This window comes from Sorex fumeus, unplaced genomic scaffold (assembly GCF_029834395.1).
Source record: "Sorex fumeus unplaced genomic scaffold, SorFum_2.1 ptg000063l, whole genome shotgun sequence".
Taxonomy (NCBI): domain Eukaryota; kingdom Metazoa; phylum Chordata; class Mammalia; order Eulipotyphla; family Soricidae; genus Sorex; species Sorex fumeus.
The window spans coordinates 51,441,892-51,468,024 of record NW_026606120.1 but is presented as its reverse complement, the minus strand read 5'-3'; the positions used below and the strand labels follow the sequence as shown (position 1 = coordinate 51,468,024).

Here is a 26,133-nt window from a genome sequence, read left to right as displayed (position 1 = left end):
ACCCCTGGGGCCTCTGTTAGTTCCCCCCACCTTACTGACACCCCCAACCCCCATACCCACCCAATTCCACTCTAGACCCACAGCAGGAGGCTCACACTCTGCTGTGCTCAGGGCTTACTTCTGGGGCTCTGCCTTCAGGAATCACTCCTGGCGGGGCTCGGGGACCATACGGGATGCCAAAGATTGGGGTCAGCCCCATGCAAGGCAAGCAAGCGCCCCACCGGCTGCACTATCACTCCAGCCCCCTGGGGCAGAGTATGATCCTCACTATAAGGACAGGATTTGGGCTTGGAGAGGGTAAGGGATTTTCTCAAGGGCCTGGAGTTAGTCACTCACGGCTGGGACTTGGTCCAGATCTGCCTGGCTCCGGAGTCCTGGCTTGCCCATATGGTGCTCTGGCGCCAACTGGAGAAGGGAGCCTCATTTTTCTGGATGGCTACACCTATTCCAGGCCTCAGGGATGGTAGATTTCAGTCCTGACCAGAAGGGAAACTGCATACCCGGCCCCACCAACCCTGACTACTCAGCTCAAAGGCAAGGTGGTCTGCGCTGAGGGAGGCCTGGACAGGGCACTGTGGAAGCCCTGGCTGGGGTTCATTCATTCCACTTAGGTTGTGGTGGCGAAGGACTCAAAGGATGCAGAGGGGCTTACCCAGGGGAAGGGCTGTGGGGGGCGTGGGACAGCACTTGTGAGGTCCTGAGTTTGATCCCTGTCACCACATGTACTCTGAGCACTGTCGGGAGTCCCCCACCCCTACCCTGAGCCCCCTCAACCAAAAGCTTTCAAATGCATAATCTCCTTGGAGCTGGAGCCATAGTACAGTGGAGAGGGCACAGCCGACCTGGGTTCGATCCCTAGCATCCCATATGGTCTCCCGAGCACCACCAGGAGAAATTCCTGAGTTCAGAGCCAGGAGTAAGCTCTGAGCAGGTGTGGTCCCTAGCCCCTAAACAGACAAAACCCCAAATACTTCATCTTCCTTAATACAGCAGCCCCAAAAGAGGGTGTCTCCTGACTTCATTTTACCAAAGGAAAACCAGGCTTAAAACTGGTTGCCTGGGGAGGGGTGGGCAGGAGAGATAGCACAACGGGTAGGGCGTTTGTCTTGCATGCAGCTGACCCCGGTTCGATTCCCAGCATCCCATATGGTCCCCTGAGCACCGCCAGGAGTAACTCCTGAGTGCAGAGCCAGGAGTAACCCCTGAGCATTGCCGGTGTGACCCAAAAAGCAAAAAAAAACCCCAAAAAACAACAAAAAAAAACCCCAAAAAACTGTTTACCTAAGGGCTAGAGTCATAGCACAGCGGGTAAGGCATTTGCCTTGCACGCAGCTGACTTGGGTTTGATTCCCAGCATCCCATATGGTCCCCTGAGCACCACCAGGAGTAATTCCTGAGTTCATGAGCCAGGAGTAACCCCTGTACATCACCGGGTATAACCAAAAAGCAAAATAAAACAAAACAAAAAAAACCTGGTTACCTAGTGAGTGGAAAAACAGAGGCAGGAGTGGGATCAGACTCCCTGATGCCAGGCCCGGGGTCCCCTGCCCTGCCCAGCTCACGGGACCCCCAAGTGTGGTGAGCCCCATCTTAGTACTTAGTACTGGTCTTAATACTGGTCTCCTGGATAGCGGAGCTCACAGGAACCTGGGCAATTCAGCCCAGTTGGCTATTCCGTTTCAGATACTGAACAGACCAGATGGGACGGTAACAGGTCACCAGAGACTCCCCAGCAGGCACAGCCCTGGCTGGAGAAAGGCACTGCCATGGCCCGGCTGGCACCCGGCTCTGCCCGCAGATTTGGGTAGGGCCCTATGCTGCAGTTGCCGTGCTGGGCTGAGCGTCTGGATGGGCCTGAGCGGGCTCATACCCCAGGCCTGGTTTCTGAAGGCCCAGCTCAGTGCCAGGTGACAGGGCTCACTTCTCCTACCCATCCTGGGAATCCTGACTGTCCCCTCAACCCCCTGCTCAGCACAACGTGATCTCCTGACCTGCACAAGGTCTGCTCTTTGGAGAGTGGCAGATTCCTTCAGCCTTCACTGTCCTCCAGCTGCTCTCTGCTAGTATGCTGACCCCATGCAAAGAAAGGCCCTCAGAAAAGGGTCAATTAAGACAAGCCCAAAGCCTGGGCATCTGGGATGCACCTACAGCTCAGCAATAGAGCACAGCCTTGTATGTGTGAGACCCCGGGTTCAATTTCCGACACCACACACATGCACACACACACACATAACAAAATTATTGTTATTAATTTTTTGCCATTTGCTACATCTTGTGGTGTTCAGGGCTTTCTCCTGGCTCTGATCACTGCTGGTGGTACTCAGGGGAGCATATAGGGTGCTGGGAATCAAACCTTGGCCTTATGCAAGACAAGAGCCTTACCTGCTGTACTTTTGCTCCGGCCTCATAAAAATATCAAATAAAAGACTAGCACAACTACATCACATACCAAAGAGGTTCCTGGGCACAATAACAGGACAGAATGGTACTGCCCCCCCCCTCCCCGGAGGTCTTTGAATCCTAAGAGTCTGGGAACTTCCCAGCTGTAGCTTCATTCTGGCCCCTCCCTGGTGACAGGAAGAGAGACAGCTGTCTCCATTTCCTCAAAAGGGAAAGTGAGTTGGGACTTTCAGTCTCCAATTCATCCCACTAGTTCAAACAGTTTCTACTGAAAGAAAAATCTAGGAAAAATGCAATGCTGCTGCTTGCTTAACCTTGACTGGACACCAATCAAATCCCACCACAGCAGCCGCTACCAGCACAGCAGTGACCCCCAGTGAGAAGGAAGTCTCTGCTCCAAGACCCCTGACCAGGGACCAAAGTGATCACACTCAGGGCACAGACTTTGCACGTAGAGGCGAAGGTTTGGTTCCGAGTACTAGATGGTTCCCCTAAGCACCACCACTCACTGAACTGGGAGTGGTCCCTGAGCATGGCAGAGCGTGGCTCAAAAATTAAAACAAGACTCCAGACCCCTGGGCAAGATCCCTGGCACCTGGTCTCTTGCTTCCCCATACTCCCAGCTCACCTGCTAGCAGGTATGAGCTCTTACCTTCCCCATGTGCTCCAGGATCCCAGGGAGGTCTAACCCTCCCAGACACCCCTCCTTGGATCCTTCTCTTGCTAACAGTTCTTTTCCCAGCTCTAGTTTTTGGTTGAACTGATGTACTCCCAGCTCCAGTACAGACTAGTTTGAGTTTATCAACATATCCCACTAACCCAATTTAGACCAATAGGAGAGAGGAAACTCCAGGCTTTGTGCAGGAGCCACCAAAAGACAAGTTAAACTCTTTGCCCTCTAAGGTAAGGCCTGAGGGTGTGAGGGCAGGAGCAGCTGCAGCCTCCCTGTTGCCACAATGGGAGGATGTGGAATTGTCAGGGCTTTCCTGAGTGTGGACTGATACTAAAGACAGCAGAAGCCAGAGAACAAGAGAAACTGGGTCCTTGATGGTATCTTTTCAGTTGCTGAAGCCAAAACCTTTCTGGTGCTGAGGCCAATGACTCTTTAATTGTCCAATAGAGTCCTCTTAGGTCAAGGGGTTTCACCCTTCTTACACCAGTGGACAGGTACCTATCCCAACCCCTGTTCTCAGACTGGCAGTTAATAACCACAGTGGTGAACCAGCTGTTTTCGGCCTCTTTATGCCGGCAAACTGAAAATCACTGCTTAAGAAACCACCAAACAGTCCCTCCCAGTAAGAAAGGGTCCCCCAAGCACTCACCAGATTGGCAAAATCCTGGTAGCTAATCTGTCCATCTGCCTGGCTGTCAGCAAGGGCCAGGAGCACCTCCCTTTTGTGCGGGTCCAGCTTGGAGCTGTTGTTCTCCAGGAGGCTCCGGAACTTGCCCGTGCTGATGTAGCCTGTGTTCCCAGGGTCCAGCTGAGGAGAAGCACAGACAGCAGCGGGGTGAGCGGGGCATGGCCCTCCCCCTCGGCCCTGCTCGGGAGATCCCATGTCCACCCACAGTCGCTCACTGGCACATCGCTCCAGTGCATCAGCCCCGAGAGGCCAGGCCACAATGGGGACATTTCCAAGGACCACTTAACATCCAGGAGGGCCCTTGAGACCTTGGAGGTGGTCCCATGAGTAAGGAAAAGGAGGCAATCCCACCGCTCCCCTCCTCCAGAGCTCAGACAAGAAGAAAGCAGCAGCAAGGGAGAGGAACACAGAGAGTGCAGGGGAACAGGAAGGCTGTGTGCAAGTCAGCAGTTGGGGTGCGGCGCCCCCGGGCTTGTGTTTGCATGCTGGGCATGAACACACACGCATGCACACACACACATGCACTCACATGCACACACACATATATATGTATACTCACGCACACACACACACACACACACCCAGGCATGGACCCACACATGCATGCACCCACATGCATAAGCACACATGCACGCGCACACAGGCACACACACATACACATGGACATGCCCACGCAGGCCCCTCCCCACGCTCCCCCAAACACACACCCACTGCAAATTCCTGTACCTCTGTGTGGCGCAGGCTCTAAAGGCACTTGCACATATATGTGGACATGCCCTGTTCCCTGCCTCAGCACCCAAGGCGCCCATATCCAAGATTCCTGGGCAGCTCTACTTCCCTGCCCAACACACACACACACACACACACACACACACACACACACACACGCACACACCCTTCACTCCACTGAGATCTTTAAGAATGAAAACACCTAATATTGGCTGAGTGTTTTCATGGGCCAAATGCCCTTTGAAGCACTTCTCTCTGGATACGATTTCTTTGGCCTCCTCCCACTATCCTGCGATGCAGATCCTATTACTCTGTCCTTATCACAGATGAGGAGAGAGAGGCCCCGGGAAAGTGAGGACAGGTGTGGGGCTGGGGCTGGCCAGGCTGGGCAGCTCAGTGCTGCCTGTACCCTGGCTTCTGACCTTCAGCCCTCCCGGTCACTCTGCTGCTCTGGAGCGAAACGGGAGGAGCAAAGAGGGGAGAAGAAATGAGGGTGCAGGGGGACTAGGAACCGCAGGGGTCCATTCTGCAACAGTCAGGCAAACGGGCCAGCCTTGGGGGTGCTCAGGAGTCGTGAGGGTCTATCAGTGCTCCGAGAGTCACATCACCCCTTCGCCCTCAGCTGCCTTCCTCAGTTGCTAAACAGAGACTTGGGTGGGGGTTGGGAAAGACTTCTGGGCTACTCCTGGTGGTGACTGAGGAACTAGGTGAGATGGTGTGGGGCCCTTTGAACTATCTAGCCATCTCGACATCCCTAATAGTTTTCTGGGCCACATCTGGCTCTGTGCTCGGGGGCCATGCTTGATGGTGCCTGGGAACTTTATGTGGTGACAAGATGCGTGCCAGGTAAGAGCCTTACCTTACATACTCTCTGGCCTCCAGAGATTTGGGGTGTGTGTGTGTGTGTGTGTGTGTGTGTGTGTGTGTGTGTATGTGTGTGTGTGTGTGTGTGTGTATGAACCTGGGGGGCCACGCCCATGTCCAGGGCTTACTCCTAGCTTTGCACTCAGGGATGCCTCCTGGCAAGGCTCGGGGGACCAGATGGAGTGCCAGGAAATTGAAACTGGGCTGGCCATGTGCAAGGCAAGCTCTCTGCCCACTGTGTTATCTCTCCAGTCCCTAACAGGGATTTTAAAGCAGGAAAGGGCCCTCAAGAGCAACAGTTCCGTCCCTCTTGTGCTGGAGGGAAGCCGAGGGAGCAGAGCAGTGGTCACCATCCCTCTGGGTCCCTGCACCAACCAGCCTCCCTGCCCCCCATCTCTCCTGGGAATGGCCTCCCAGGCCAAGGGGCTGCAAGCCTGTGAGGGCCTCTCTCTCCCTTCTTCCAGCCCAGACAAAGAGCCACCTGCTCCCTCTCCCCCCCTGCCGCCTCCAGGGCTCCCCGCTGTTGTCCTAGTGACAGGGGCTGCCCTGTGGCTCCTCGGCCCCCCGCCCCCACCCAGGGCTGCCAGTCCTGCCCCAAGCGCATTACAGGCTCCAGACTGCAGAGAATGAGCTGGAACGCGGCCGAGTCTCCCTGCTCTGCCAAAATGCTACCTTTCATGCCAGGGCCAGACAGGCCTGACAATGGGGGGTCATCGCTACCCTCATAATGAGGCCTCTGGGATGACTGGCGAGGAGGGAGAAGCAGGGAAGGGGCTGTCGCCTCAGTCCCAGGGATGGGCACAGACGCCCAGACGCCGTCCAATCAGCATCCCAGGGTCCAGGAAGGAGGGAGGGAGAGGGAGGGAAGAGAGAGAGGAGGAAAAAAAGAGGAAGAGAGAGGAGAGAGAGGGAGAGAGAGAATAAAAAGGGAGAGGGAGAGAGAGAAAGGGAGGGAAAGGAAAGGAGAGAGGGGAGAGAGGAGGTGGAGAAAGGAGAGAGAGGGAGGAGGGAGGAAGTGAGGGAGAGGAAGAGAGAGGGAGAGAGAGGAAGCTGCATCTAAAGGGGAGACAGGTCAAGGAGGAAGTGAGAATCTCTCAGGTAACAGCAACAGGAAGAAAACTACTGTCTGCATCAGGGACCAGCTCTGTGGGGAAATAGCACCTGGCATCCAGTCTCATCTGGAAAGTAAAGTTGGTGGCCCCTGCCCCGCGAGAAGGAGGGGCACAGCAGCAAAGCCCCCACCCCCCACTGTTAGAATACTCCACTGGCCTTCTGGGAGGCACTTCTGTAGCAGTTGTAGGCTTGGAGATGTGGGTGTGGGGGGCACACATCTGTCCTACCCCGGGGTCTGTCCTGGGTCTGTCTTACCCTTGGTCATTCTTCGGGGCCAGGTAGGGGACTGGGGTGGGGAAGATGTCGCTAATGCTGCCTTTTGAGGGAAAAACCTGACAAACACAATTAATTAGCTGGGGAACAATGTGCAGAGGTCCCGCCGGCCTCCAGGCTGCCCCAAGCCCCAGGCTCACACACTGCAGGCAGTGGGGCTCTTTCAGGAAGATTCTGGCCAGTGGGGGGGAAGCTTCAACGCAGTCTGACAGGGGCTAATTGGGGGCGGGGGCTGCCAAGGAATAGGGCTGTGAATGGACCACCGGCAGGGGCCCTGCGGGGAGCCGGGAGCCAGGGGGGCGGGGCGCGTCCCCCCAGCTGTCTGGAGAACTGGGGCGGCCACACTCAAGTCCACATTCAGGCCCAATGGAGAATGCAGGCAGCAGAGGGGGGAGTGAGCTGAGCGAGAGGCTGACCTTCCCTCTCCCCCGCCTTCCCAGGGCTTGAAAAGAGCTGGGGAGAATGGAGGGCCCTTAATCCCCCCACACCCCTTTAATCCTCCAGGTCAGGAGCTTCCCCCAGCCGGGGCCCTTCCCGGATCAGTTCCGCCTCCAACCCAGGTCCCCACCCAGGTCCCAACGAATCCGCTTGGCCACACCATATGCCTTCAGTATTGTCCCACCCCGTGGGGCTCCTTCCCTCCCTTAATGGGGGCAAAGAGTGAGAAGGAGAATTCTGGAAGGACCCAGGTCCCGGTCTCTCCTGCTGGCACCTCATGCTCACTCATCCCATCCCTACTGCCCCGCCTCCCCCATCACCCACAGGATAGAAGAGACACTCTGAGGGCCAGGGGGAGGGGCTGTGAGGGGGCCCAGAGCCCAGACTCACACCCTGTGCGAGTGGGGCGTGGGGCGTGGGGCGTGGAGCAAAAGGCGGGGGGGGGCACCCCACCTTCTGCAGCCTGGCCGGCAGAGCAGAAGAAAAAGTGGGGAGCAGGACAGGGCAGCTTGCCAGGAGGGGTGCGGGGTCACAAGTCGGGAATCCCAGAGTGGGACTCAGGGAGCTGAGATCAGTGGGTTCCACTGTCCCTCGGGGCTGGAGGGCTGGGGGATTGGGGGGAGGGTGAAGAGCAACAGCGCCCCCTCAGCCCTCTCGGGCCACTGCAGCTCCCCTCTGGCTACCTGATGGGCTGCCCTTCTGTACAATGCCACCCAAGGGACCAGATTTATGGGATCCCTCCAGGAGGACCCTCCTCAGGCCGCCTCATCCTGACTGTGAAATCCCAGGAGTATAAACAGTGTCTTATCCCCTCCCCACTTTTTTTTGTGTATGTTGGGGTCTCACCTGACAGTGCTCAAATGCTACAGGTGGGGCTTGGTGTGTGTAGGGGAGTGATCCAGGCCTCCCACAAGCAGAGCATGGGCCTCAGCCCTGAGTTCTCTTCCCCTCCCCAACAGTGTCCCTTTTCAGGGTTTGTTTTATTTTTAGGGTCACGCCCAACAGTGCTTAGGACTTACTCCTGGCTCTGCGGGTCAGGAGTGATGCCTGGCAGTGCCTGGGGATCACATGTGGTGCTGGGAATTTGAACCAGGGTCACAGGTGCCCCAGCCAAGGTAAGTGGGAGACCTCCTGGTCCTCCCTCTTAAACCTCACAACCACCCTAAGGCACATGCTAGGCTGCACTTTAGAAAGAGGAAGTGAGGAGTGCTGAGCTGTCAAGTCTGAATTGTTGGTAACTAGTGCTGATGGGTTCATCCAGGAAGAGGGCCCCGAGTCTTTCTTCTCCCCCAGCCTTAGGCTGCTACTAAGTATGAGAGACCCCAGTCCAGTCCTACCACTTATTTATTAGGGGGCCAGAGACAGTCTAGCAGGTAGGGCGCTTGCCTTGCACATGGCCGATCTGGGCTCAATCTTCGGTATCCCATAAGATCCCCTGAGCATCTCCAGGAGTAATTCCTGAGTGCAGCATGAGAAGTAACCCCTGAGCATCACCAGGTGTGGTCCCCCGCAAAAAATAGGGGCCCAAGAGATAGCACAGGAAGAAAAGTGATTGTACTGCACACAGCTAACCCTGGTAGAATCCCCAACATCACAAAGGGTCCCCTGAGCACTGCCAAGAGTGATCTCTGATCACTGAGCCTGGAGCAAGCCCTGAGCATGGTTGAATGTGACCTAAAAAAAAAAAAACCTGAAAAACCATTTACTAAGGATCCACTCTGTGCTGGGAATCACTCATTTTACACAGGGAAACAGGACAGAAAACCAAAAAAACTAGCTCAACGTAATGGAAACCCCAAACTAATCTCACACTGCCCACGAGCTTGCCCCAAGCTCAGGGGTTCCCCCACACTCAGAAGCCCTTTGAAAGGCCTGGTACATAAAACCCTGCTAAGGGTTTTCAAGGTCGGACGATCAAGAAACCTGTCTGCTTTGGTTCTGTCCAGCCTTTCCAAACTCCCTGATCTTCGATCAGAGTTAGCTGATCTTTCACGGCTACACTCCAAGGAACACTGTCCGGGGAAAAATCCGGGCGTCCAGCAAAGAGTGATTTTCCCCATTTGGCACCCCTTCAGCGGTGGGTGGGAAGCAGCCTCAGGCCTTCGCCTAGTGGGTGACAAAGCTCTCAAGGAAGCTCACCCTTTGTCCCTGGGCCTCCAGTACAGTTCAAGTCTTCAGGATCCTGGAGCCCACTGGAGTGTAAGTGGGGACACGTTTCAGGCCTCACGAGTGGAGGAACCCGGGCTCAGGAACCCGGGCTCTGGGAGCTGCCACTTGCTCAGCACTCAGGACAGCGCCGCCAACGGACAAGGCCACCAGGGAACCTCCTCCCGCTGCAGTGCTGCCTGCCAGGCCTGGCCTCCAGCTCTGACCCGCAGCAGCCAAGACAGCAGTACACAAAGCAGCAAGGAGCACACCTACTCTCCATCTATTATGTATGTGTGATCTGCACACATCCGCATGGCCTGGCTTGCTCCCCACTTCCTGTGCTTGAATTCCCTTTTCTCTCACAGGAGAATCCTCTCCCTATTCTTGATCTCAAAGGGCCCAGGATCTCGGTGGGAAGAAGAGGAGACACTTTCAGGGACACTCAAGTACCATCACAGGGGAAGATTCTTGGGCTGGGAGATGGTGGTGGGGGGTGGGTGGGTGGGTGGGAAGGGGGCAGGACCAACTTAAGGTCTCACCTGTATAAGGCAAGGGCTCTACCTCTGTGCCTTTCTTTTCTTTTCTTTTTCTGGATCTGCCAGGGAACAAATCCAGGTGCATGTGGAATTTAAGGAAGGTCCTTCCCCAGCTCTTCCATGGCAGTATGAACCATGAGAAATGACCCCAAGGCCTGCTTGCTGGGGCCAGGGGATGATGTAGCTGGCTGCCCCTCTCTGCTTGGAGTGTGTGGGGGTGGGTGGGGGGCGCGAGGGGGTGGTCCAGGCCTCAGCTGCTGATCCTTGCATCATTATCTGGCTTCTGGGCAGAATTAATCCAGATACCCAGGGGGGCTAAGCAGAGCTGCCCCTCCTCACTGGAGCCCACCAGGGAACTTGGGCCCATTCACCCATTCAGGGATATTTACAGCCGTCAATTAGGTCCAGGTCTGCAGCTGCTGAGGTCAAAGAGGCAAGGTTCTGGGAGGAAGCAGCAGCTTTCTCTTCCAGGCCCCATCGCTTGCAAATGAGGACGCTGTTAGCCTTAGAGTGAAAATTCAAAACCTCACCTCCCATCACAGCCCTGATGCTCCTCTATCTCCATTCAAAAATACTTCCCCAAATACTTGAGACTCACACCAGTAGGTGTGATTAATCTTATTGAACAGTTAAAGTAACCCCAAGACGAAGGGGCAGCTCAGAGACACTCCATGTTAGGAGAACAGAGCACATTCATCCTGGCCTAAGCAGAGGGAGAGAATCTTCCAAGAATTCAGGCTTGTGGCAGGAGCAATAGTACAGTGGGTAGGGCACTTTTTTTTTTGGAGGGGGTCACACCCAGCAATGCTCAGGGGTCACTCCTGTCCTGGCCCTACACTCAGGAATTACTCCTGGCGGTGCTGGGGGACCTTATGGAATGCCAGGGATTAAACCCAGATCGGGTGCGTGAAAGACACAGCCCTACCCTCTGTACTATTGCTCCAGCCCCTTTTTCAGTGAGTTTGGGTAGGGCAACTTATCTTACATGCAGTTGAACCCCAGTTTAATCCCTGACACCACATATTTAATCCTTGAGCACTGCTAAGAGTGATCCCTGAGTGTAGTGCCAGGAGTAAGCCCTGAATACTTCTAGCGTGGCCATTGAATAGTTCAAATGACCTCCCCCATTAAAAAATATAAATAGCACTGTCCTCCCATTGTTCATCGATTTGCTCCAGCGGGCACCAGTAACTTCTCCATTGTGAGATTTGTTGTTATTGTTTTAGGCATATCGAATATGCCACAGGAAGCTTGCCAGTCTCTGCCGTGTGGGCAGGATACTCTCGGTAGCTTGCCGGGCTCTCTGAGAGGGACGGAGGAATCGAACCCGGTTTGGCCACGTGCAAGGCAACAGCCCTACCTGCTGTGCTAGCGCTCCAGGCTTCCCTGGGATGAAGAGACCAGTTTCTGGGTCTGGAGTGATAGTATAACCGAGAGGGTATTTGCCTTGCAAGTAGATGCCCAGGTTCAATCTGACTCGGCACCTGATATAGTACCTCAAGGCTACCAGGAGCAATCCCAGAGCACAGAACCAGGAGTAAGCCCTGAGCACTGCTGAGTGTGCCCAACTGCTCCCCCCCCCCAAAAAAAAAAGAAAAGAAACCTATTCCTAAAACCCAGGTTCTGTTCCTCCTGTATCCAGTTTCTCCAGGGCTCCCCGGGAGCTGACCAGGTCTGGCCCCAGCTAGCCGCTGGACAGGCTTTAGTCACTGCGATTCCCAGAGCCAGGGCCTGTGCTCCATTTGCGGGGAGAGCGCACATCCTTCTCCAGGCTATTTCCAGAAGCCCAGGCCTGTCTCCAGAGCAGCGCCCTCCCCGAAGTCAGGATGTGGGGCTGGCAGGGAGAGTTCGGGAGCTGCAGCGCTCTTGCCTGGGCAAAGAAGCCAGTCTGCTGGCCTGAATCCAGGCGGAGCTGCTGGACAACTGGCAGGGGTCCAGGAAACTGCCCGGTTCTCTGACACCTCAGAGTGAGGGCAGAAGAATGCTGCCATGAGCCCCTGCGAGGGCAGAAAACTGGAAGGGGGTCCCCCTGTCAGGCCAGGCCCTGTCCACAACCCCCCTTCCCACAGAACCCCCTAGAAGATGGTGCTCCTCCCACAGAAACCCCCTCCCCCTGCAGTGGTCTTGGAGGTGCCCAGACTCTGAGGGGGTGGCTGGGGTTGATGACTCAGAGGCAGTCCCCCCTGGGTCCCCAGGAGCAGATGTAATGCCCGCGCTGACTCATGCAGGCCCGGCTGGCGGCCACCCAGTGTGTGAGCACAGTCAGGAGTCGGAAACCCCAGGGGAGCAGCAAGCAGGGAGAGCAAGGAGGGGTGCGGGCAGCGAGGGGGAGGGCCTGACATCTGTCTCATCCCTCCCCCACCGGCCTAAACCCATCCCTTGATGCTTCTCCAGAAGCTGGACAAGAGTCCCCCGATTACGGCTGATGGGAAAGGGGCTCCCCAGAGTGCTGGGGGCCAGCTGGGCTGTACACTCAGAGGCCACCTGGGATGCACTCAGAGGCCATGCAGAGGCAGGGAGCAAACCGGGGGCCTCTGCATGCCAGGTGCGTGCCCTACTCTCCCGCCTCCTCAGCTCAGGTCTAGTGGGAGAGTAGAGAGGTTGAGGCCCCGAGGGATGGAGCAGCAGGTGGGGCATTTGCCCTGCATTCTGCTGACGCCAGTTCGATCCCCAGCTTCCCATATTGTCCCCCGAGCCTGCCAGGAGTGATTCCTGAGTGCAGAGCCAGGAGTGACCTCTGAGCAGCACTGGGGATGGTCCAACCCCACTCCCCAAAACCCCCAAGTCCCCAAATAAGTAAAAAATACATACCATGGTCTAACAACAATGGAGAGAACAGAGAGCTGTAGGGAAGGGGGAGGGTGCAGGCCTGTGGCTGAAGTGGCACAAGGAGGGTTGAGGTGTCAACTGCTCTGTCCCACCCTATCCAGAGGCCTGGGGTGGCCCATGAGCGGCCGGCCCCTCAGTGAGAGACCCCGTGTGTTCTGGGTCTTTGGGTCAGCCCTGCACACTGGAGCCTCAGCTCTCCCTTGAGGAGAGGCAGCACCGTGCACATCTGCTAAAAGGTGATCCTGAGCCCATTGCCACTCATGCGCAAAGTAGACACTCATTTTACTCTCAAAAGATATTTTTTCTCTTTTGGTTTCCAGACCACATCCTGGGGTGCTCAGGGCTTACTCCTGGCTCCTGTGCTCAGGGATCACTCCTGGAGGTGCTCAGGGCTTACTCCTGGCTCTTGTGCTCAGGGATCACATCTGGCTCTGTGCTCAAGGATCACTCCTGGAGGTGCTCAGGGATCACTCCTGGCTCTGTGCTCTGGGGTTACTCCTGGAGGTGCTCAGGGCTTATTCCTGGCTCTGTGCTCAGGGATCACTCCTGGAGGTGCTCAGGGATTATTCCTGGCTCTGTGCTCAGGGATAACTCCTGGCTCTGTGCTTAGGGATAACTCCTGGAGGTGCTCAGGGATCCCTCCTGGTGGTGCTCAGGGCTTACTCCTGGTGCTCTGTGCTCAAGGATCACTCCTGGCTCTGTGCTGAGGGATCACTCCTGGAGGTACTTAGGGATTACTCCTGGCCCTATGCTCAGGGATCACTCCTGGCTCTGTGCTCAGGGATAACTCCTGGAGGGTGCTTGGAGGACCATATGTGATGCTGAGGACTGAATCACCTTCCTCCTCAGCATCCTAGAGAGAAAAGAGGCAGCTTTGGAGTCCAGGCTGCTGGGGGGTAGTCAGTTCCCTTCAGCCCTGGAGAGTGAAGGTGGAACCTGGGGCGCAGAGCGGATGCTGGGCCTGGTTCCACTTCGGCAGTGGGCCCTGGGCTCTGCTCTGTATCGCAGATACTTAATGCCTCTCCTGAGCAGGGAACAGTTGGGGCGCCCTCCATCTCCTGCCCTGGCCCTTCAGCTGTCAGGTTTCCATCAAGAAAGAGTCTGAGAATAGGGGCTGGAACAAAAGTACAGTGAGTAGGGCGTTTGCCTTGCATGCGGCCGACCTGGGTGATTTTCCAGTTCTCGCCCTGCGGATGTCAGTTCAAAGGGTGAAAGGAAGCCCAGGTCGGGATCTGAACTCTGACACACCGGAGGCTAATTCAAAAAGTGTTAACTCCCATTCCTCCGCCCTTCTCGGAGAGCCCGGCAAGCTACCGAGAGTATCTTACCTGCTCGGCAAAGCCTGGCAAGCTCCCTGTGACGTATTCGATATGCCAAACACAATAACAACAAAGTCTCACAATGGAGACGTTACTGGGCCCGCTCGAGAAAATCGATGAAGGACAGTGACAGTGATAACAGTAAAGAATATAATAAAAATGTATAATTGAAAAAGAAAGTGTTAACTCCTTGAGATTCTTGTAACCTGACAAGAAGAGGCCTATTTGTCAGGTGTTCACTAGGTACTGGGCCAGGTGCTATCCGCACCCTTCACCATCTCGTGGGCACCTGCGGGAAGGGCATTACTCCTGGCAGCTGAGGCAGGTGGGAGAGAGAACTTGGCGGGCCCTGCTAGGAACAGCACCGCAGGACTGAGGCAGATGTGTGGCCTCCTCAGGGCTCCAAGGAAGCAAGCGAATATCTGTCAGCCTGGCAGGAGAGGAAGAGAGGAGAGAGACACAGAGGCCAGAACCATAGTGCAGCAGGGAGGGCATTTGCCTTGCATGTGGCCAACCCAGGTTCAATTCCCAGTACCCCATAAGGTACCCTGAACACTGCCAGGAGTGATTCCTGAGTGCAGAGCCAGGAGTAATCCCTGAGCGTGCCAAGTACACTCCCTACCTACCCCCCAAAACTTACAGTGGTTCTTTGCCACTAGGGCCAACAGTTCATGTAGGAATCTGAGAGTCTGGGGCTGCTCAGACCCTGCAATGATCTGGGTTACCCTACTTCGGGGCCTCCAGGGCCATTCCAGGAATTCTGGACCTCACATTTCTTATGAAGAAACCCTTCCTTTGTATATTGCTTTAGAAGTTTTATTGTTCAGTAAAATTTTTATATGGTTGAGTTTATTTTTTATTTCTAATATTTCTAATTCTGTATGGGTAATACACCCTGGAGTTACTGCCTTATATTTGTCTCCCAGGCTTTCCCCCAATATCAATTCAGGTTATATTCTTTTGTTGTTGTTGTTGTTTTTGGTTCACACCCAGCACTGCTCAAGGGTTACTCTTGGCTCTATACTCAGGAACTACTCCTGGCAGTACTTGGGGGATCATATGGAATGCCAGGGATCAAACTCAGGTCAACTGTGGGCAAGGCAATAGCTTTACCCACTGTGTATCTCTCTGGCCCCTCAGGTTATATATTTTTCCCCCCTCAGGTTATATTTTTGGTAGTCCCACTCCATGTCTTTTCCTGAACTCCAGGGAGGTGTCACAAGACCCCACAGTCAAATGTTGGGTCTGGGTAGATATGAGACTAAAACCCACTTAACCCAGGATGGGCTACCAGGTGGAAAAACCATTTCCCTCCCTCCCTTCCATCTTGCTTTCCTTCCTTCCATTTCATGTGTGTATAAGGTATTTATTAAATGCAAGGTCTATAGATTTATTTCTTCTTGTTTCTTCTTTCGGCTTTCTGGGTCACACCCAGCAATGCTCAGAGATTACTCCTGAGTCTGCACTCGGGGACTACTCCTGGCAGTGCTCAGGGGACCATATGGTCATAGGGAACACCGGGGATTGAAGCCGGGTCAGCCACATGCAAGGCAAACGCCCTACTCCTGTACTATTGCTCCGGCCCTTCTTGTTTCTTCTGGAGTACAATCACAATGTGGCCATGGCGTCCCATGGTGTGGCATGCTGGCCTCTAGTGCAAAGAGCCCAGAAGTGATACAGCCCTCTGTGGGCCTAAATCTTTTTCTAAAATACAAGTGATACAGCCCTTTGTGGGTCTAATCTCCTAAAATCATTTTCCATCTCATCCTTAAAATCTGCCTTTAGAGGGGGGCTGGAGTGATAGCACAGCGGGTAGGGCGTTTGCCTTGCACGTGGCCAACCCGGGTTCAATTCCCAGCATCCCATATGGTCGCCTGAGCACCACCAGGAGTAATTTCTGAGTGCAGAGCCAGGAGTAACCCCTGTGCAATGCCGGGTGTGACCCAAAAAGAAAAAAAAAACCTGCCTTCAGAGGGGCTGGAGAGATAGTACAGCAGTTGAGGTGTGTGCTACAAATGTGACTGACCCAAGGCTGGAGAGGTAGTACAGCGGGTAGGGCACACGACCAATTGGGCATCCCATATGGTCCCCTTAGCACCACCAGGAGAAATTCCTGAATGCAGAGCTAGGTATAACCTCTGAGCTTTGTCAGGTGTGGCCCAAAAACTTGAAAAAAAATTAAATTAAGAAAGTGACTGTGGGCACTGGTGGAGGGATGGGTATTTGATCATTGTATAATTGAAACCCAAGCACAAAAATTTGTAAGTCTACAACTGTACCTCATGATGTCTCACTAATAAAAAAAGTAAAACTTAAAAAAAAAATAAGAAAGTGACTGACCCAGATTTGATTTCCAGCACTGCATGCAGTTTCTCTGAGCACTGTCAGAAGTGATCCTTGAGCACAGAGCCAGGCGTTAAGTCCTGAGCACAGCTCATGTGGACCAAAAACAAACATACAAAGAAAACACTGCTGATGCTTGATGAGCAGAGATTTAGAGCAGAGTCCTTGTCTTTCAATAAAACACAATTGCTTTTAAACTCAAATGAGCAAAGGGAAAGGAAGCATTAAAATAACTTGATTTTCTCCCTTTGCCCCTTTCCACTAGGAGCTTGCATGGCCCAAACACCCCCAGAGCGGTTCCAATACTGCTCCATCTCCTAGCAGAAAAGCAATCCCATCTTTCCACCCCCCACCCCCCTTAGTTTTGTGTTTTGGCCACAAAACAGGGTCACTCCAGCTGTATTTGCTCCGAGGATCATGTGGTGTGGGTAGAGAACCCAGGATTCCTGCATGTAAAGCGTGTGCTCCTTCCCTTTGCACGCCTGCCTGCTCCTTTAAAGAATTGCTTTGGGGGCTAGAGCGACAGCACAGTGGGTAGGGCATTTGCCTTGCACGCAGCCGACCTGGGTTCGATTCCCAGCATCCCATATGGTCCACTGAGTACCGCCAGGAGTAATTCCTAAGTGCATGAGCCAAAAGTAACCCCTGTGCATCACCAGGTGTGACCCAAAAATTTAAAAAAAAAAGAATTGCTTTGGAGGCTTCTTTTTGAGGAGTATCTCCCCAGGAGTGCTAGGGCCCACCAGGCAGAGCTATAGTGGGCAATGCCCAGGAGGTCAGCACTTGAGTCTTTACTTATCTCATCACAATCATAACCAGGCTGCAGCTAAGTAGCCCAGGTGTGCCGCTGTAACAGAACCCCGGAGATGCAGCGAGGGAAACCTAGGGCTGAGGTTAGGGCCAGGTTAGCTCTCGAGCCCTCGATGGCCTCATCTGTAGGATGGGGGCAATCATCTGTAGCTCCCAAGACTGCTATGGAGATGAAATCAAAGCACAGACACCCAGAGGATGTTCAGCGGCTGTCTGATCAAAAGAGCGAATTTGCTGGGAAGCAGCAGTCAGGAACCCTTTGGGATCCAGGGCACGGGGGTGGCAGTGCATGACCTCTCCAATCCTCTCCTTCCATGTCTGGGCTAAGGAGGAGAAAGTCACTGGTTAGCCCAAAAGATTTTTCTGCTCCTTCCTCTAAGTATCTCATCTTTCCTTGGGCAGCGGTGAGGGAGTGGGGAGTGGGGTTTGGGTTGGGGTCACACTCAGTGATGCTCAGGGGTTACTCCTGGCTCTATACTCAGAGATTACTCCTGGTGGTGCCCGGGGGATCATATGGGATGCCAGGCATCAGGGATTGAACCTGTGTCTGCCTCCTGCAAGTCAACGGCACCCTACCTGCTGTACTACTACTACTCTGTGCCATCACTCTGGCCCCAGGGATCTTCGGTTTTTTATGACTTGCTTCTGTAGCTCACCTCATTTGCAGTCCTATTTGCTGGCTTCAAGGGGTTAGGAGCTGAGAAGATGTTCTGATACCACTAAATGGATTAGTAAGCAGTCACCTACAAAACCAGGACCAGAGAGATAACACAGGGGCTAAGGCGCTTGCATAAGGTTGGATTCCTGGCACCTGCACGTTCCCTGTCTGCCAGTGATACCTGAGCACAGAGCCAGGACTAGTCTACATTGAGCACTGCCAGGTGTGGATCTGACCCCCCTCTCCAAATGAATAAATGTCTTCTGTCCCAGACAGTGGCGGCAGAGAGGGTGGCGCAAAGACAAGCCATCTCCTCTGACAGGGCACCTCCAGGGTCATTCCTTCTCCTGCAGGCCAGCTTCCCTACCCCCTCACTTGTCCCGGTGACCTCTTGGCTCACTGAGTTAACCCTCTGTTCCCTGGGTACCGCTTGTGGGAACTGAGAGTCAGTTCACTGCTGCCTGACACGTCAGTACACATGACCACAACCCACCATGCACAACTGCATCCCTGTAGGTTTTCTTAGAGCAGGTCCTGAGCATCAGACACACACACACACACACACACACACACACACACACAGAAACACACACACACCACACACTGTGAGCTCTCTAGGGACTGCAGCCACTCCAGGATCTGGGTTCTGAGCAGACTGAAGCATCTTGTCTTCTTTCCTTATTCTGCAAAACTTCCTGGGGTCACTTGTACAATAGTGTTAGAATGGGGGCGGGGGGTGGGAGCAGAGAGAGGACCGGGGTTAGGGTGCATGTCTCCTTTGTGATCAGCCTGGGTTTTTTTATCACTGGCACCACATGGCTCACCTTGCATCGTCAGGGACAGCCTTGAGCACTCCAGGGTGCAGAGGGCAGGGGCACATACCTAGGCACGAATGGTTCCCCAAGCCCCACCAAGCCTGCTTACCCCAAGCACTGAACTGGCAGTAGCCTCTGAGCACTGCTGGGTATGACCCCCAAACCAGTACTGTAACTGTATAGGAATAAAATTCAAAAGGGACAAAGATCTAGAAAAATCTGGGGGCTGGGGACCTCCCCAGCAGTGCTGCAGGGTGATACTCAGCCCTGACAGCTTGGTGTTTGGGTCTGGTGATGCAGAACTGTGTGGCTTAGTGGTACTCAGAGACAAATAGGCCTATGCCTAGTGACATTTGGAGGGGACCATGGGGACCAGGGATACAACTCGGGGCCTTGTGTGTGCAAAGCATGCACTCCAATCCTCTGAGCCTCTCCTTGGCCCTGATGTTTTTTTTTGGGGGGGGGAGAATGATTTCTGTAGCAATGCTCAGGGGTCAAGTGGGATGATGTTTTTTAATATTGGAAAAAGTAATATGAAAGAGAGGCCCATATTTATGAGCTCTGAAGAGGGATGAAAACTGTCTGTGATCTGAAGCAATAAAGGAATTATGAAGAAAAAGCCCAGCAGACTCAGCTACAGGAAAATAAGATACAATATCATAGAGTAAAAATAGGTTAGGGCTGAAGCAGTGGTACAGCGGGTGGGGCATTTGCCTTGCATGCAGCCAACCCAGGTTTGATCACCAGCATCCCATATGGTCCCCTGAGCCCCATCAGGAGTGATCCCTGAGTGCAGAGCCAGGAGCAGGTCCTGAGCATACCTGGGTGTGGCCCCAAAACAATAAACATTTAAATAAAAACCCCTGATATTTAGGGGGCTAGGGTGATGGCGCAAAGGACTGGAGTACAGGCTTTGCATGTGGGAACCCTGGGTTCAACCCCCAGTACCACACGCTGCCCTGAGCACCTCAGGGAGCAATGTCCCAGCACTGCCCTAGGAGCAGCCTCTGAGCACTGCTGAGAATGACCCCCAAACAAAACAAAAACTTAGTATCAAGGAAAATTATTATGATGTCAAGGATATGAAAAGAGAGTTCTGCCAAGAAGTTAAATATAGGACACAAACAAGTAGAACATCTGGGGGTTGAAATGATGACCTCTTCCCTTAGGCTTCCTGCCTGCTGTAACTTTAGGGACTCATGGGGAAGAAGTGGATGAGGGCGTGGGAGATGGCATGTTGCACCCCATAACGGAACAGAGCAGAAGCAGCCCAGAATGCCAGAGGGGGTGGGAATGAGGGGGCAGCTAGACTTGTAAATCACTGGGCTCCCACCACCTCCTGCTTCCTTCTTCTTCCATCCCACAAAAGTCACCCTGGCCCTTTAGTTAAGGGGTCACCAGGCTGAGAGACCAGTTGGCTATATGTTGGGTCAGAGATTCCTCCACCCAATGGGAAGGCATAGACTGGGGGTCTGGCTCCAGCCCGACCCAAGGAGAAAGCATCTTTGCTGCCTCCTTGCACGGGCAAAGCTTCTCACCACCACTTTACTGCCAGGGCATGGTGCCAGGCTGGCCAAAAGGCAGGAGGGGAACCAAAGCAGAGGGGCTGGAATCTGCCAGGGGCCAAGCACTGCTCAGAAGCAGCTCTCCTTAAACACAGAGACAGGCCAGGGAGATGGCTCAAAGGGCTAAAGTGCATGCTTCACCTGAAGGACCGCAGGACACCTCATGTTTCCCCCGGCCCAGGCGCTGCTGGGAGCAACCAAAAACTGAGCTGGGAGAACCCCCTGAGCACCACTGGGTGTGCCCCCCCCCAAACCAAACCCAAACCCAAAACCACCACAAAACACAGTAGCAAGAACCAGAGTGGGTTTCTCCTGCAGCCCGATGAGGGGAGTAGCTCTCAAGCAGAACTTACTGTGAGAAAAAAAAAAAAACTGTCTCAAGTTAAGCTTTAAAAGGACTTCCATTCTTAGAATGAATTTGTCTGCCTGGACAAATTCTGTGGGGGTGGTAATGGGGGTCTTCCCTGAAGCAGGGGAGTGCTCCGGGTACCACCCAGGACCTCCCTCCAGGGGAAGAAACTGGATTTTTGTAGACTACCCACTAAATATTATGTGCCACACATTTTCTCTGCTACCTTCCAGTTCTAAAATATTCCTAGTCAAAGTTCCTCCCCCGTTCACCCACAGTTTGTTTTAAAACGTAAACACACATAGGGATTGGCAAAAGAAATTCACCAAACGAGGAAGTCTGCCACAGACAGAGGGAAAGAGAAGCATACACTTTGTTCTAGGCTCCGATGCTAAATCCGGCAGGAGGTGCGAAGGGCTGGCAGCTTGCTGGTGGCGGGTTCAGTGGCAGCAGGCAGCTCCCTCCTGCCTCACGGTGGCAGGCCAGCAGCTGCTGCACCCTTGGGAGCCAGGGGGAGAGTGGGTGGCACCCAAGAGCCCAGAGACAGGTCTGCAACCACAGTGGCCCAGGGGCCTGGCTATGTGCCTCAAACCATAGCAGGGCCTGCCTGAATGCAGACAATGCCCCCCCACACACACACCCCCTGCAAATACCCAGCCCACACGGCCCAGCCTGGCCATGTCCTTCCAGCCGCTGGACTTTGGCACCATTTGGGACATCAACATTCAGCTCCTCGAATCCAGCTTGTCTGAAACCAAAACCATTGTTTCTGCCAAACTCTCCCATCCTGAGGGTTCTTTTCTTCTGGGTTCAGCCTTTCATCTTAAACCCTATGGAGGAGCATGACCCAGCCACCCATCAGTTCTGGTATGAGCTCCCAGCCACTCTTCCATGGCCTGAGACTCTCCTCTCCTCTATTTATTTATTTAGTTTGTGTTTGGTTTGGGGGCCACACACAGCAGTGCTGGGGCTAACCCTATGGTGCCAGGGATCAAATCCAGGGCCCCCTGCATGCAACAGGCGCTTCAGCTCACTCATCTTCCCTTTTCATTCTCACTGGGATCCTTCCCATGAAGGGGCTAGTGTGCCCTCTCTGCAACAGGCTTCTGGCAGGTCTCTGTCCTCCCTGCAATCCATGTCACCTCTAAGTCACCTAGAGGTCACTGTCACACAGGAGCAGCCAGTCCAATGCAAACCTGCTCCCTCAAACCTTTCCATCTTCACCCACGCCAGCGACATCTGATTGGTCCAAGCCACTTTCCCAGCTTTATCTCAGTCTTCCTCCCAGCAAGTCCCCTCTGGCGCAACCTGGGGGGGTTTCTCAAACTGAAATCATCAATGTCACTCCAGCATCAGAGCACTCATTATTTGCATTACTCTCCCAGCCCCCCTCCCACTCCCCTGCCACTCCCATCCCCAGCTCCCCTGTTCACTTGACAGCCTGAGCCTTCTTCTGCTTCCAGGTCTGAGAGGGAGCAGGAAATGCATGCAGCATTCACCAAGCAAAAAGAGAGTCATTTCCTGGCTGAAGGTCAAGTGGCTGTCTCCAGGGGTGGAAGCTGGAAGGCCCAGTTCCCTTCCCAGCCCTGCAAACAGTCCCAGTCCAGCTTTTCATCCACCAGTGCTTGCTCCCCAGGCTGCAAAATTAAACTCAATCAGCTTTCAAAGAAGCTCTCGGCGAGAGACCAAGGATGGCAGAGATGGGACTTTTGTGGGAACTATGGATCGCCAAGGTGGAGGTAGAAAAAAAGTGGGGCTGTGAACCCCAGCCCCTCATCCACCCCTGCCCACAAGCTTGAGCTCTCTGAACTTAAGAGAGATGCCCCCCACGCCCCCGCCCCCTGCTTTTCCATCTGGTATGGCCCAGTTACCACAGGGTATGTGGCCGGCTTTGGGGAAGGGCGGTGGGGAGGAGGAGAGAAGGGAGGCGCTCTCAGGGGAGCCGGCTTCCTTCTGAGAGCTGGCGAGCAGCAGCGCGCTCCGTCTCAGATGCACCAAGCCCCACCCCTAGCCCACGTCACTGTCTCAGGAGCGCAGAGAGTTCGGGAAGCCCACGCAAGCAGGGAGCCGGTGCGGGGAGGGCGGGGAGCAGAGGGGGCGATTTAACCGCTCACATACCTGATCGAACAGGACTTTCCAGTGCTGGCAGAGAGGGAGGCCATGCAGGAGAGGAGGAAGAGGAGAGAAAGAAACACACACTTATGACCAAACCTCCGTAGCCCCGTCCTTGTCCAAACAGAGACTCCGGCCGTTGCCCACTCTGGACAGCCGGGAAGCGCTCCCTCAGTGAGTCTGCACCCAGGAAAAGGAGGGGACCCAGAAGGGGCAGACAGGAGAGGGTGCGTCTCCTGGGACAGGCCGGCCAGCCGGGATGAGCAAGACAAAGGTGGTGCCAGCCCCTTGATAAAGTGCCCAACTCTCGGTTCAGGGGTCCCCCATGGCGACCCCGCCTCCAGTTCGCAGGCTCACGGCTCCCACATCTGGGTCTGTACTCCTGGCGCGACTCCACCCGCGAGAGTATGGGCCCCCTACTCAGGAAAACTCCCCCCTGCGTAAGGGCTAACATTTCGTGCGCAGGCAGGGAGCAGGGGGATCCCGAGGGCACCGAAGCCCACCCAATCCGAGATCGCGTCCAAGTGGTGGGAAAGAGATGGGGCCGCGGCTGCGGGGCCGGAAATGAGAGACTTAACCCTGGCCGTGAGAGGGGTGGCGAGATGGTCACCCCCAGCCCCCAGCCTCATTCAGATTTTCCGATTTTCCAATTTTTCGGTTCTGTAGGCTGGAGTCCCGGTTTCTCTTCCATCTCCCCGGCCAGTGTTCACCTCTATTTGCAGGTTAACCCGGGCGAAGCTCAAGAAACTCCAGTTCCCAGCTCCGTCCAAGGCGAGCCCCCTGGGGGCGGGGGGCCAGGAGAGGGAGAGTGGGGAAGACTCAAGCGGCAGATGGCAGGGAAGCCCTCTGGGGCTGCCCCCTCCCCCCAGTGCTCTCCCGGGGGACCAGCGCCGGCACCGACTCAGTTCGGGGCTCCCGAGCCCCCTTCTGGGGGCAAGCCCGTCCCCGGCGCTCCTCTCCCGCCCGGGCCCAGGTCCTGGCGGCGGGGCTAGCCCCAGCCCCATCCGTGCGGCCAGAGCAGGTGCCAGGCGCGAGCTAATCTGGGAGCGGAGAAGGGGGTGGCCGAAGCGCGCTGCGCCACGGGTTCCGGGGGGCTCTGCGGCGCCCGCCCCGTCCCCGCGCTCTGGAGCCCGCGGGTCGCGAGGGGGAGGGGAGGGGGCCCCCGGCGGTGACGCTATCGCCTCTGCGGGAAAACGCCGCGTCCCGGGCACTGCACCAGCGAGGGCAGCGGCGGGGCCGCGTCCCGCAGGGAAGGCGCGGGAGCCCGAGAGGCGAGGGGGGCCGAGGGGGGGGGACGGCACGCACACGCGCGCGCATTTGGGGGAGCCCGGTCCCTCCGCCCCCTCCCGCCTGCCCGCAGGGACCCGGCCAATCCGGGGCGCTCCCGCGTCACCTTGAAACCTCCAAGTTGCCCCGCCGGGGGCGAGATGGGGAGGGGTGAGGGCGGCTCCGCCGACGGCGCCCCCCAGAAAGTTTGCCCGGGCGAGGGAGGGGGCACTCACGTCCTCGGGCGCCGCGGGCGGCCGCTCGTCGGCTTCGGGTTCCAGCACCTCGATGCGCTCGGCCTCGGCGCAGGCGGCCACTGCGGGGCCCGGGCTGGGGTGCTCGCCCATGCCGCGGCGGGTCCGGGGGCGGCGGGCGGCTGCGGGGCTCGTCCCGGGGCGCCGGGCTAACTTTGCGCCGCGGCCGCCGCGCCGCTCGGGGGGCTCCGCGCGCACCGAGCCGCCTCCGCGCCCGCCCCGCCGCCCGTGCGCGCCCCCATGGCCCCGCCGCTCGCGACCCCCGGACGCCCGGCCCGGCCGCCGCCGCCAAACTTCGCGCTCGCCGCCCGCGCCCGGCTCCGAGGCGAGGGCGCCCTTGGGCCGGCACCGGCCCCGCGCCTCCCCGCGCTCCTTCCCGCTTCCCGCGGCCCCCGCTCTGCGCCCGAGTCTCCTCCTCCCCGCGGACTCCTCGGGGGCGGCGCGCAGGCGGGGGCGGGGCTGCGGGGGGACCGCGGGGCCCCGCCACCCCCACCCCGGGCGCCACCACCCGGGCCCAGGCGGCCAGCGCGGCGCGGCCGCGGGCAGGGGAGGGCTGCGGCGCGGCGGGCGGGGACGCGGCGGGTTCCCCGACCTCCCCGCCCGCGCCCTGCTCGGCGCCCCGCACTGGGCTGCGGGTGGGGCTGCGGCGGCCACTTCTCCGGACCCGCCCGCTTCGTGAGCCCTGGGGGGCGGCGGTGCGTGACTAAGGCGGAGGCGAGGGGCTCACCAAGTTGGCCGCGTCGGGGTTAACTGGCAGTGAATTGGGAACGGGTGCCGGGAGAACGGGGGCTTCCCCCGCCCCCAACACCCTTCTGTCTCGCTTCACTTTGGGGGTCAGATGCTGGGAGCCTCCCGCCCGCCCCGGGGAGATCTAGACCTGTAGGGAAGAGGGTAAGCGAGATAGGGGAGCCCCGGACCCCAGACCATCAATCTTGCCTTTCCGGTACCTGGAGCCTGGCTTCGTTTGACCGAATTGATACAGCCCAGCGAAGCGCCCCAACGGCGAGAGGGCGGTAGAGAAACTTAGAGCAAGAGTTAAGTTAGACGCGCGGAGAGCTCGTAGCAGGGTCGGGCGCTCGCCTTGCACGCGACCCACCCTCGGTACCCAGTAGTGATCCCTGAGTATTGCAGATTGTGCCACCCCCCCCACCCCCCCAAAAGGGAACTTAGAGCCAAGAGCAAGATGACCCCGGCAAGATAGATTCCCCCCCTCCCCCATTCCCTTCCTCGAAGCCCTGTCCCCGGGGCGGTGTGTCTCCTCGTTAGAGTGGCTCCCCAAGCAGCCTGCCAGCAAAGGGTCTCAGCTGTCCACGGAGGCCAGGCAGGACTCATTCCTGGGCCAGTAGACAGACAGTCCCTGGACCAAAGCAGGGCTTGTAGGATCTTTCCCATCCTCTTCTTCCACTGACGTGCTCCCTTGCTCTCCTCTTTTTCCCTCTCAGAATAGAGACTCTTTTCCGCTAGTGAAAGTAGGAGGGGAGGCTCTGATCTTCAGAAAGCAGACATAAACCCAGTTCCAACCTGGGACCATCTCACCCAGCTGTGACTCTTCCCCTTAAACACAGAGAAGGAAATTAACTCAGCTCTAATTGAGTTTGCCACAGACACCAATTTTCATCTCGCTTTCAGAAAGTGTGATCATTTCAACTATTTTTGTTTCTCATCACCATCCCCCATCCCTACTCTACTAACAAGTCAAGATCCTGCCAAGATTTCCTTGTAAATAAAACTGTCTGCAAGGGTGTGATTTTGAAAACAGTCTTGGGGAACGGGGGACGGAAGAGAAACTGGCTCCTTTGTGTAGAGCTCAAAGGACAAGAAGCTGCATGGGACCCTGGGTCAGTGTCACGGGTCACATAGCAACCCCACCCCAGCCACCTTGCCTATGTGACAGGCATCTTTGGGACAGGAGGAAAGGAAAGAGGGCCAGAGAGATAGTACAGTGGGTAGG

The 26,133-nt window shown here is 56.0% G+C and overlaps 1 protein-coding gene across 1 annotated transcript in view; it reads right to left on the bottom strand.

The window, feature by feature from the left end:
- The window catches only part of RHBDL3 (rhomboid like 3), a 53,794-nt gene extending 29,167 nt beyond the window's left edge, over positions 1-24,627 (bottom strand). The window contains exons 1-3 of the mRNA XM_056127177.1: positions 24,165-24,627; positions 22,669-22,692; positions 3,723-3,881 (exon numbers count right to left, since the gene is read on the bottom strand). Of these exons, the coding sequence (XP_055983152.1) occupies positions 3,723-3,881; positions 22,669-22,692; positions 24,165-24,275 (294 nt within the window). The 5' untranslated portion in view covers positions 24,276-24,627. The remainder of the gene's footprint in view (positions 1-3,722; positions 3,882-22,668; positions 22,693-24,164) is intronic.
- Positions 24,628-26,133: the final 1,506 nt, after the last annotated feature.